Here is a 13009-nt window from a genome sequence, read left to right on the forward strand (position 1 = left end):
AGTACTGAGTATACAGTGCTAACACACATCGGTGTACGGGTAAAAAAACCAAAATTTGATATAATAATCGTTCAGTTGTTCTGTTTTTGCAAGACTTCTTACATTTGCAAGACTTGCATTCATTTATTCCGGCTGCCTTTAAGTTATACAATGGGCAACTTGAGCTGTGGTATCATTCGAGATCTAACTCCATTGTTGTTATTGCCTTTTTACTATTGTTGTTGTATAGTGTATGTTTATCAGTATCTGCTTTTTAATGTCTATGGGTCACTTTTTAACTTTCTGTTTAGGCCTACTCGTATTCTATTGTACAGTTTAACCCCTTTTTAACCGTGGTATTCTACACTGGTGTGTTTTATGTAAAACAAAAAAAGGGAATTTTGTCTTGCTTTTTTTTTTACCTACCTTAAGTTTAGTTTGCTTCTGTGTTTAATAGTTTGGCTTCTATCTGTACACTTCAATTAATTATTAAAAACAAAATTGGTGTCTTGGTTTTCTTGTTAGGTGGTTTATTTATGGATTTATTATATTATTTTTATTAATATGAACGCCTGATTATTTTATTTTGTATGTGTTACTGGTTTGTATTGTGACATCACATTTTGTTTGTTTAGCAGTTAAATCATTTCACGTGGCAACTCATCTTGTGATAAAAATAATAAATAAATAACTAAATATTAAAAAAATAAATTCTCTTTGAAAACCGAGCGTTCTTGATTAATCAATGACATCTGTGTCTTGATCGCAGGTTCCTACCCATTTCGATGAAGCCGATCCGATTGTGGATGTTGGCGTCGCAGGACTCCACTTCACCGATTTTAAAACATCCAGGGAAATGGAAGACTTTATCCAGCAGCAACCAGACTGGGTCTTTACCATCCCGTTCCTTGGAGTGTACGACTCGTGGATCTTCTGAGAAACAAGTGATGGCGCTGTTTCATTCTGTCCATCTGTAACGGAAGATTTTACCCACAGAATGATTAACTTGGTTGGTCAGGAAGGAGAGGCATCAAAATAGTTAGATGACCTGTTAACCAGTTAGAAAAAATTAAGCATTCAAAACAAATATCAATTTATTTACTATAATCTTTGGCATATATGTATAAGCCGCCCGGTTGTATAAGCCGCAAAAGTATGTGTCAAGGGGAACTTATACCAGCGTTCCACGCTGCAATTGAAGTTGTGCAACTTTTGGCAAGGCGTCATTTTATTTGGCAGGGCATCAATTTGGTTTTGCATTGCGGCCCATTCTTTGGTAGGGCAGTCTTAAATTTTGGAGGGCAAAAACCCATGTTTGGAGAACACTGGCGTTCGTGTGTGATTTTTAAATTTTTGGCAGGGTGGTCAATTACAAAACTTTTGTTCATGACATAAAAATGGTTCGCGCGGTCAACAGCGAAAGTCATACTTGAAACAAGCATGGTTTTGGGCGCAACATTTCGTCAAAACCATCACATCATACAGGCCATGTTTTGCAGGTATTTGTGTTTTATTTGAGAACAAGAGTGGGTTTTTTATCATCTATAAATATTTAACAAACAATCTTTCTTTTTTAACAGTGTATGCTGGTTTTTGTTCTTCAATCAATAATAACACGTTGATTTATAAGCCACAGTAGTTTTTGAAGGGGCAAAAATCAATGTATAAGCCGCGACTTATATGCCTAAGAATACGGTACTCACATCGGAGCTGCAGCCGATTTCTCAAAACGCTAGGACGAATTCTATCTCGAGTTAGGACAAGTAACTTGTCCTAACGAAGGATGGGTTCAATGCGTCCTAATGTCTGTGAATAGGGAACTTAACTCGTCCTTGATAAGTCCTAAGATTAATAATCCCAAGTTGGAACAAGTTTGGTGAAATCGACGTCAGGTGACACGTTTATTTTGTAGATCTCATTCACGAAGTAGACGTCTTATATATGGATGTCCTATTAAACAATGTGAATGCAAGGTCTTCTTTTGAACGCACAATTACATTTTGATGAGCCCTTTAGGCCCATTATACACCTGTCAACTGTTTACCCAATCCCAACCCTTCTACCCTGCATCCCACACATTCCTGTAGTCTGGATTGTAGATCAGCACAATGATGAGTTTCCGGTCACCAGACTTGTCCTGTCTTGAGTTTACTGCCCTGATACTAAAATTACTGGCCTTAAACTGGTGCTCCAGTTTAAAAGTCAAGCCCGCAGCCGATTTCACGAAACGCCAGAATCACTCTCGAGTTTAACTTAGGATGGGTTCAATGCGTCCTAACGTCTATGGTTACGAAATGTGACTCGTTCCAAGTCCTAAGATTAGTCCTAAGTTAGGAAGAGTTTGGTGAACTAGATGGCTGGCTTCATCATGATGAGCAACTCCTTAGAGCAGCCATTGGGTACCCTGGAGGGCTTTAGAGAAAGTGACAAAAGGGAGTAGGGGTCAATAATTGATGGCTAAAAGTAAAAGTAGTAGAGTATAAATCTCTGGGGTAGAATAAACCAAAGTTTTCGCACATGATTTATTTCCAGAAAAAGTCAATGAACGCAGGATTTTTTAGCTAATACAAAATTATCAAATACATTTTTAGTTGGTGTATGTTGGGGATAAATGGTTTAATATGGTTTGTATAGTCTTTCAGGTAATTTAAAAGATTGGTACAAAAAAAATTATTTTTGGGGGGAGGGAAACAGAGGCTGGAAGGGTGAATACGTCGTGTACCTTGTTGGTGTAATAATATGGGTTTGTTATTTGTAATTCAGTTAGGGTTATAGACATTTTTTAAAGATAATGAATACCTACACTTTAAAAAGAGTATGTATTTTGCTCGCTTGAGTTTTTGTTGAAATGTTTTTCTGCTATTTGGCTTCTACTTTGCTGCCATGCATTTATACATCTTGATTGTTTAAAATGTTGAAAGAAATTAAGTTTTAACAGATTTAATGCAAAAGGCTTTAACACTCTGAAATAATTTATGCAAATTGAATAATATAAAGAAATTCTATGTCGGTTGTTAGCTGGAAGCAGCGAAGTTCTCAAGTAGTAGCCAGAGCTTTGGACGTGGCCTGAAGGCCGGGCTAAAGTCAGTCGCGCGATAGAAATCTTTACAAATACGTGGTGATCATAAAAAAAAACACAGTTCATATGCCTCAGCGACGACTATAAACTGCATTATTTGATTTTGGGACCATCCCCTCGCCAACTATAAAGCGGTGTTTTAGCTGTGTTCCCACTGGACTTGTTTTTCTGCTGCCAAATGGAAATTTACCATAACCGTGACGTAATTCTACTGTGCATTCTAACCTGGACTTATATTCCATGCAGTTTGCATAGCGTTTTATAGCGTGGTCGCAGAATGTTTACAGCACAGAGCTAATCCCATTGGAGTTTTTAGCGGCCCCGGCAAGGCCCTGGTAAGTTACCGTTACCGTGTGGAAGTCTTCTGTGACCTCTTTTGGCCTGTTAGTTTTACATCTCGGTCTCAGTAAATTGATAGGAAGGTCAGCTTACTGTGCATCCCCGTTGGATTTAATGTTGTCATTGTACAGAAAAGTTGTGGTACTTTAAGAAAAAGAAAGTCTAATGGGAACACCGTTTAAGACCATTTTTAATCAACAGCTTCGGCAGTGGCTATGTTCAGAAAGCCAAAAAGAAATCAACGGTCTTAGTTGTGGCCAAATTTGCTTGACTTGGACGCCGCCTAATATTCTAAAGTTCATGTTGCTTTGAATGAGGTTGAAATCTTTGTGCCAAGTTATCTGTTGCAAGTTTGCAATAAATTAGCTATCCTGTTAGTCTTGGTGTAGGACGTTTCTAGTTTTCCTTTGGCCGTGCTGTGCGTGAAAGGAAAACGAGAAACGTCTTGCGCCAAGACTACTATCCTGTGCGTGCTCTCATGCAGTACCAGAAAATATTGTGCCACTCTGCGTCCCAGAAAACAACTCAGACATTTTTCCTATGCTGCTCATATTTGTGGGATTATACTAATACACTTTTTCGATAGACTATTTACAGTAAAAATAGAGGTAGATTTATGGGTGAACATTTTTAGTGTTTTAATGTTTTAAAATTGACAAACTGGAACAACTTATTCTTTAATTGCAAAGCAGCAACTTTTATGAACTTGTGTTGATTAAGTTATTAATGTTTTAAAAACATTGCTTTTTGTGATTGTTAACTTGAGATATATACTTGATCAATGTTAATTACTATGTATAAACTAGTGCAGCTTCCTTTGAAAGGGACAGTACCTCATGGGTTTCTAAAAGATTTAGATAATTCTAATTCTCATTTTTGTCAAGATTCACAATTCAACAAGGAAATTTTTTAAACAATCCTGATAAACAATCATGGTCAATTTTAGGTTTTTAGTACTTGACTTTGACAGTAATTCAGACAGTAGTTGTTCTCTAAATGATTAATACTTTATAATTACTAAGTTTATAGAATGAAATTTGTTGATAATTACAAATCATGTACTTTTTTGCAAGTACTCAAGAAGCAAAGTCTGTTAGATCTTGAATATTAACCACACTGCCATAATCTTGGTCATATTTCCCGTGTTCTCAGGGGAAACACAGAGAGTCTTTAGACCAGTCAGGGGATCAGACTATTTTTTCTCCATTCCCATTTTGGCTGTATTGATTTCAATGATGGAGAAAAAAAGCAAGATGGCTACCCCACTAGAAATGTCTAAAGCTATTGCAACTTGAAGAATGCCAGTTATTGTGTTTATGTGCAATTAACAATCACCATTGACTCTTATGTGATTCAAAATATAATTTAAAAAAAATTCACCAGTTGTTAAAGTATAATTTGTGTATTAATTAATAGATAGATGCTTTGCAATAAAGCAATAAAAATGTTGGAGACAACCGAGAGGGGTTATTGCTTTGGAAGAAGTCTCGTTCCAGTTTGTCACTATCTCATACTCTTATCGTTAAGTGATAACCCGTCAAAAGGCGCACTTTTCTTCTCGATTTCATTTCCCTTGACGTCTGTCTCTGGAAATTGAACCAAGAATAGACTTACGCAAAGCTAGCAGGCAATACGGCGCACTGCACATGGTAGCGAGAATAAACTTACACAAAGCTAGCTGGCAATCGTTGTGTGCTGCTCGTAGCAATGAGGCTGGGAAATCATCCATGCGTAGGCCTTGAAACCAAGACTTCTTTGGAAGCGGTGTTCAAGTTGTTGACGCTATTTGTCTTTGGCTAGTCTTATCTCTTGTCTAAAGATCCCTCTGGACATTCCTAACCTTTGTATGATCCCCAACTCTGTGTTCTTGTTTAATTTCTCACAAAATTAGTTTTACTTCCTTAGTCAGATAAGTCTTATTGAATTGAATTGAATTTTGTAACAGTCTTTGATGCAATTTGTAGACATTCTTAATAACGAACTTAGCAAATCACCATGTAAGCTTTTCTGTTTCACAACTGCATCTCATGTAACCTCACAACTAAATGTAACATTTATTGAAGATTTAATATTGACCTGGGCATAATGTAGAGCTGCTTAAGCGCAAAAAAAGTAGCTAAAAACAACAAACTATGCTTACGATAATAAGGTTACCAGCTAAAGTACCACCTTAAATGTACAATCTGTGACTGGTGTCCTGCTTATTTTGGTTGTCAGAAAATTGCAACGCAGAACTCTCTGCAGCTCTACATAGAGTTGCTCAAGTAGAAATACTGCTTAAACAAAAAAGTTATTCTTTTAAAAATTTAATAGGAAACCAGCCTTATCAAGTATGTGTGAGATTGTACTTTGGCTAGTAACCCGATTCTGGTAAACATAATTTTGTTGTGCTTAGCTTCTTTTTTTTGCTTAGGCAGCTCCATGAAGTTGGACCCTTGTCTTAGAGACGCATCCATAGTAGTAAAATCAAGCAACTTTCTTGTCTAAATTTAACTTTTTATTCCAGCACAACAATTTAACCAATCAAGTTCGTAGAGCTGCTTAGGCACGCTCAGCACAAAACCAAGTATGCTATCTAGAATGAGGGTATATTATTAATCATGGTTTATTCAATTTCAAACTTCAAACTTGTTGCCAGATATAGCATTGAATTGTACAAAAATTACATGATTTTAAAATGTACGTGTGTACCATTTACAACTGGTTTTGTGGTTATATTTGCTTATCAGAAAATAATAAAGCACCTCATTTACTGCTTAAGCAGCTCGATGACAGTAGATTCTAGTAGTTGCAGAAACCTAACAGTAATTTTTGATTGGTCGCAATTTGAGGTTGATTAAAGGAACACGTTGTAAGTTGGCAGGGTAAAAAGAAAACCACGCAATTTTGAAGCATATTTGTGTAGATCATTGTATTCTACTTTTACAATATCTTTCTAACCACATACATTTTACAGCAAACGGTTACAGAGAGCTTTTCAAAGACCAACTCAACCGATCCAAGGCATTGTGTTCTTTTAACAATGGACCCTTCCCGTGAAATATGCCAATTACATTCACGCATGCGTACAGACCCTGTTGTTGGCAAACACCGTAGTGTTGTGCACTAAGCAGACACGCAATTGCGTGTGCGTCACGCACCCATTAGCCGTGTACAAAACAGTGCGATTTTCCCTCATGTTACCAACCAAAATGTTAGTGCGCACGCGCTATGTGCAATTTACATATTTCATGGGAAGGGTCTATTACAACTTATCAATAGTTTGAAAAAGAAAATGATTACAATCCTATGGTAACAATATCTGAAGACCATTTTGTAGGATTTCTTATTATTTGTTTTATTACTAATATATACTTTGCATTGTATTCAACAATTCCCCCCTCCCCCATGTCTAGTTGCGATAATGTAACCCTCCTGCCGATGGCGTAGCCAGAGGCACGGGGGATCTGGTAAGTTTTTGCTCTTTTTCTTCAAATGATTTCCTCAATGGTGTTTTGAGTGATATTGTAGGATTTATTAGACATTGAGGATCAAGTAAGTGTTCCTAGAATTTGTGTCATGATTTTCAAAAGTGGTAAAAAATGGAGCAAATCTGCTGACTAGCTGTTGAAATTGTACATTTTTAACCATTTCGCCCTGCACACATCGCGGAAGCTTCTTAACCCTTCGGCTACGCCGTCGACAGGAGGGTTACGTTATCGCAACTACCCCATGTCTTAATTTTCTGTTGCCTACGGTAGTCCTTGATTACCCCTGGTTTACACACAGGGGTGAGAGTCATTGCTGACGAAAAAGTGTGAAACTAGGATAATTTTTTGAAGATACAATACAATGACTGCATTTCCACCGGCGATCTCTCCAAGTTTATTGGAGTTTGTCTTCACTTCCACAGGTTCCTTATGTTTCAGGAGGAAAACATCTCGTTTTGACATTTGGGTAGTATCTAGTATTCTACCTTTATTAGAGTCAAAAGTTTCTGTGTTGTATATGTAGCGTCATTTTCCCCCACCATTAAGGATATCAAAGAAGCCTTGGGAGGAAACTTGGGAGCAGAGTTTGATTTTCTTTCTTGGCGGTGGTTTTGCTTGTTTCACCAGCTGCTCTGAGATCTGCTCCATCTGATTCTCTTTTGTGTCTTCTGTCTCGAGCTCTAACGTTCTTAAACCTAGCCACTTTCTGTCCTGCCTAGTTGAATGTTTCATATCAGGACATGAATATTGCATGGTTAGTTCTTTGTCGAGTGTTGACAGCTCATCATTCCTGGCGTTAACCTGCCCAGCTTCCTGACATCGTCTACCTTGTGTACTTTGTTGCCTGGCAACCTTTGACCTTTCAACCTTTGACCTTTTCATGTTCTCCTTGGTTACCAGGTCAGCTTGATGGTTGTCCTGGTTACTGCTGCTTGATGCAACAAGTTGTATAATGGGCATGTCGTGGACTTTTTTTATTGGTTTAGTAGACTTTAGTATGTTCGCCAGTCTCTCCTGCGTTCTTCCATCTGAAACAAAAAAGTTATTGGATTAGAAGGGTTTATCAGTAAAAACCATGAGCATTACAATATAACCTTAAAGCACTCGTAGTATGTGTGACTCCCAATGAAATTTGAGTAGTTTTTCTTTGTGGATTTTCTTGTAAACAGGGCCTAATTTCATGGCCCTGCTGCCTACTGACGAGTTACTGCAGCCCTTGGCCAAAGCTGTAGCTATCGCTTCTTCGGACATGACCTAACAGCAATGTTTTCTTACAGAAGCTTGCTGCTTTCGCAGATCCAAAGCTAGCCTTGCTCTTTCCTCTCTGCATACAATTGGTGCTTGATTCTTTCCACTGCTCTACCAATGGCAAGGCCCATCCAAAGTTCTTGACAGGTTGAAGAAAGGACTTGGTTGTCGCCATGGTAGAAATAACACGATTTTCCAGTTTCAACTTTTTCTTTAACTTGTTAATGCCCTCCGACTGGAAACAAAAATCAAAAGAAGTTTGAGAATTAGTTAATACCTTACTTAATAATATAGGCTTGTATATAGCGCAAATCCAAAGAACTATCATTGCACTTATAACATTATTCCCCCTAGGGCGAATTTCATAGCGCTGCTTTAACGTGCTAACTGTAAACATGTAGCAGGAAAAAAATTGCTTAAAGGCAGTGGTCACTATTGGTAATTACTCAAAATAATCATTAGCATAAAACCTATCTTTGTGTCGAGAAATGGGGAGAGGTTGATGGTATAATACATTGTGAGAAACGGCTCCCTCTGAAGTGACATAGTTTTCGAGAAAGAAGTAATTTTCCACGACATTGATTTTGAGACCTCACATTTAGAATTTGAGGTCTCAAAATCAACCATCTAAACGCACACAACTTCGTGTGGCAAGGGTGTTTTTCCTTTCATTATTATCTCGTAACTTTCGACGACCAATTGAGCTCAAATTTGCACAGGTTTGTTATATTATGCATATCTTGAGATACAGCAAGTGAGAAGACTGGTCTATGACAATTACCGATAGTGTCCATTGTCTTTAGTACTTACTGAAATGTTGCAGCCTGACAAATCAAGTGATGTTAGCGAAGTGAACACAGTGAGGTATTGACCCGCAGACTTGTCACTTATAGATTCATTACCTGAGGGAAAAAAGTTCTGAATTAGTTATAACAGCTACAGATACTGTCTGCCACGTCCCAAACATAAACTGTACAGTACAATCATTTAAAGCCATTGGACCCTTTCGGTACAGGGGGAAAAAAAAAAAGTTCACAGATTAACAAATAATTTACAGGGTTTACAGAAGGTAGTGGTGAAATACTTCTTTTGAAATAGTATTCCATGAAATGGTTTACTTTTTGAGAAAACAGTAAAACAATATAAATTTTTGTTAACGAGAATTGCTGATTTATTTTAAACACATGTCATGACACGGCGAAACGCGCGGATACAAGGGTGGGTTTTCCCGTTATTTTCTCCCGACTCCGATGACCGATTAAGCCCAAATTTTCACCGGTTTGTTAATTGATATAGAAGTTGTGATACACGAAGTGTGGGCCTTGGACAATACTGTTTAATACCGAAAGGGTCCATTGGCTTTAATAGAACTCTGCGCTCATAATAGAAATAGAAGCACACTCGTATGTCAGACAAATGTGACAAGTTTCTCTAATATAAGGGCACATACAAGTTTTATTAGGGTACCGACTAGTGCCAATTGGCGCAACAGTGAAGCGGTGATCACGGTAAAGTGGTGGAATGTTTGCCCCATGTGGCATGGCCCTAAAGTCCTTTGAAAAGACTGCAAGGGTTGAAACACAAGACCATTACTATTTTGCAACGGCATGTTCCAACTATTTTCTTTTTTAGTCTACAAAAAAAAAATTAAAACCCAGAAGTTCTTGTAGCAGATCTTCTCTTTCACCTGCCAAGTCGAGGCTAAGCAATCGGCGTGGTCCCCTGTCCATCACTCTAAGAGGCGTTGTCAGTCGCCGTATGCCGGCATCGGTCAGGTCATTGCTAGCTAATCCAAGCCGTCTCAAACTGTAAAAAGACGAGAGAAAAAAAAGAAGCATTAATTTTTATGTTGATGAGACACCCAGGGAGTGTATACCTTTGGTAATTACTCCAAAAATTTATTACAATAAAAACTTACTTAGTTAGAAGCACAGCAGCTGTTGATAATGTAAAACATTGAGAACTGATTCTATTCAATGGAATGTGGTTCTATTTAGAGAAAAGGATTTAAAAATATTTGAATCTTAGAAATGTTTCTGCATGGACTGTTTCTCAGACTGTGTAGAAATGAAATTTGCACAGGTTGGTTTTATTGTGTATGGATTAAAGCAACTGAATGATTCCAACATCCAAATGTTCTTCTTGCTCTATTGAAAATGTACAGACGACTATTACTTTAACAACTTCTTGTACAAAATACACCGCATACATGTATACAAGACTATTAATGAAGCATGCATGCAAAGGATCAACACTTGTAACTTTGTTAGATGTTTAAACTGGGTATGGGTTCTGTTGAGCGTTCAACCGATGACTCACCAGATCAAATTGGCAACAATTGGGAGAATCTCACTGTCTTCACCAATGTTACATCCTCCGACGTCCAGCTCGGACAACCTCAAGAAGAGTGCATTACAATTAAGCAGCTCGTCAACAGCCAAGCGATGCCCTGTTAGGTTGACGCTATGTAGGATGCTGTTCCCATAAGCTTCGCAGAAAAGCTCCAGTGCCCGTGGGCAGAGTTTGTGGAGGAGATGAGCAGCATCAAACAGCTGGCGACCCACGACCTCTGGAAATCCAGCGAGTGAATCTACAAGAGTGATGTTGGCTGCAACAAAGTCTAATGATATGTCAAAGAGTTTACGTGGGGTTCTTGTGGTGGAATTGTCGACTGTGGTGTTTTCTAGACTGAAGGCGGGTTGGTGTAGCTGGAGAATCCCTTGGTGTGGACCGGCTCTGATCAGACCTAAACCAGGTGGGGAGCGGAGTCTGCCACTCTCTCGGACGTAGAATGGGCCGGGGTCATTGAACTGAAGAACAGCATCAGCGGGAAATGCTTCAAAGGTCATGATTTGTTGACTGATCATGTGTTCCCTCAAGTTTAAGTCTGAGTGGTCATGGTCATGGTTGCGTTGATGTCTCAACAACTGTCATGGGTTCTCAATCGATCAATCTGGCCAGTGTTTGTGCCAGTGACAGGTGTCAGCAGGTGCTGTTTGCAAATATTATGCAAAGCAATACAAATTAATATTTATATTTAACTCATTAATTTTACCAAAAAGGAATCATGATCATGATGGATTCACAAATTAGTTACACTAAAATTAAAACAGGATAAATGATTCACATGTCACCTGTCAGTGACTATAGACCCAGAACTGGGGCTCCAGACTGTACTCGTCTCAAGTTCAAAACAATTGGGCATTTGCATCTTCGTTAAACTTAAAGCCATTGGACCCTTTCGGTTCAGAAAAAAAAAAAAAAAAGTTCACAGATTTAAAAATAACTTACAGGGTTTACAGAAGGCAATGGTGAAAGACTTCTCTTGAATTATTATTCCATGAAATGCTTTACTTTTTGAGAAAACAGCAAAACAATATAAATTCTCGTTAACGAGAATTACAAATTTATTTCAAACACATGTCATGAAACGCGCGGAAACAAGGGTGGGTTTTTCCGTTGTTTTCTCCCGACTCCGATGACCGATGAGCCTAAATTTTCACAGGTTTGTTATTTGATATAGAAGTTGTGGTACACAAAGTGTGGGCCTTGGACAACACTGTTTACCGAAAGGGTCCAATGGCTTTAAAGTTTAAGCCCTAAATTTAAACAAAGTATTTTTTTAGTACGTAGCCGATTAGGCCAACACATTGAAGCCCAATAAATACAAAGGTCCATGTGTACAAAGAGACGTATTTACAGTTAGCCCAAATAGTACTCCTCGATGAGACAGTCACACTCAAAAGTCACAGTCACACTCACAGTGTCTGTCTGTCTAAGTCAAGTCTGCACTGCCACTGCGCAGTGACACTGACAGTAAATGAGTAATCCATTGAAAAAGTAAAGTAGTCTCACTCACAACAGTCACCATTAAGACACAGTCAACCGGTAAGTTCAACATTCATCAAGTACATAAAATATGAAAATTACTGTGGACAAAATATGAACGAAACCTGACAAAATACTTACGAATTTCAACATTCGCGCGAAAGTTCTACCAACTGAGCCTCTACTGTTGATTTGTTATAGCGCCCTCTCTAGTTCTGTTTCCCCCTTCTTGCTCGAATATTTTTTGTTAAACTACCCCCTCTACCATAATAGGATATGAGGCATTGCATGGTGGGGTATCAATGTATATTTGGGTTGCGGTAACACCGTGTGAGTGTCTACTTGCCAGGTAGAGTTGTTCTTAGGGAACTGTCTTGCTTTATTCTACTGCCGTGGAGTAGATAATCGGAGGTTCGGGAGACTTCTCAGTTCTGAAAAGAACTGTCCTGCTTTTATAACTATTACCAGGGCGGATGGTATAGAAATTAGACTGGACTACTACTTTTATGATCGTAATAACTGTACTGCCGCGGAGTCAGTTCTGAATTGGTCTCAACGTTTCGACTAGCTTGCTCTAGTCATCGTCAGGAGACTACCCCCTCTACCGTTTGCAAAATTTGGGCGAGATAAAGGGCGTGTTTGTCTCGTAAACTTCAAAGACAGTTTTATGAAGAATTGAAATACTTAAAAACTTTATTTTCGAATTTGAGACTTGGTACTGGTGCATTCGTATAACCAAAAACACTGTGTGTTGGCATTTCAGTGTGATCTGCTGCCTGTCTGCTCAGTTTATTGTTAATTACCTTGTTTGCACAGTTCAGAAAAATAAATTAATTCACTTTTCCCTCTCGTTTCTGAGACTGTGCCAAGTAGATATAGGATTTGATATAAAACAGAGAAGTCTTGTTCATCAGACGCGAGTTCGAAGAAATCATAAGAAACTTAATGGAATGATCGTAAGGAGAAGGGGATGGTAAACACAGAACAGAGAGTCTGAACAAATTATCCAACTTCCGATACTGTCTGGAGATGCACGCAAAGTGGTTATTTTCATCCTATGGGTTTC

At 38.4% G+C, this 13009-nt stretch overlaps 2 protein-coding genes across 2 annotated transcripts in view; one reads left to right on the plus strand and one right to left on the minus strand.

The window, feature by feature from the left end:
- The window catches only part of LOC139945796 (endoplasmic reticulum metallopeptidase 1-like), a 41932-nt gene extending 35758 nt beyond the window's left edge, over positions 1-6174 (plus strand). Inside the window, exon 13 of the mRNA XM_071943226.1 lies at positions 749-6174. Coding sequence (XP_071799327.1) covers positions 749-916 — 168 coding nt within the window. The 3' untranslated portion in view covers positions 917-6174. The remainder of the gene's footprint in view (positions 1-748) is intronic.
- A 150-nt stretch (positions 6175-6324) lies between these two features.
- Positions 6325-12128, minus strand: LOC139945797 (leucine-rich repeat-containing protein 42-like). Its single transcript, XM_071943227.1, has 6 exons — positions 12085-12128; positions 10435-11107; positions 9803-9921; positions 8926-9017; positions 8143-8350; positions 6325-7895 (listed from the first exon to the last, which is right to left on the minus strand). Exons 2-6 carry the CDS (start codon positions 10980-10982, stop codon positions 7393-7395), a joined length of 1470 nt encoding a protein of 489 aa, XP_071799328.1. The 5' UTR covers positions 10983-11107; positions 12085-12128; the 3' UTR covers positions 6325-7392.
- Positions 12129-13009: the final 881 nt, after the last annotated feature.

This window comes from Asterias amurensis, chromosome 13 (assembly GCF_032118995.1).
Source record: "Asterias amurensis chromosome 13, ASM3211899v1".
NCBI classification, from domain to species: domain Eukaryota; kingdom Metazoa; phylum Echinodermata; class Asteroidea; order Forcipulatida; family Asteriidae; genus Asterias; species Asterias amurensis.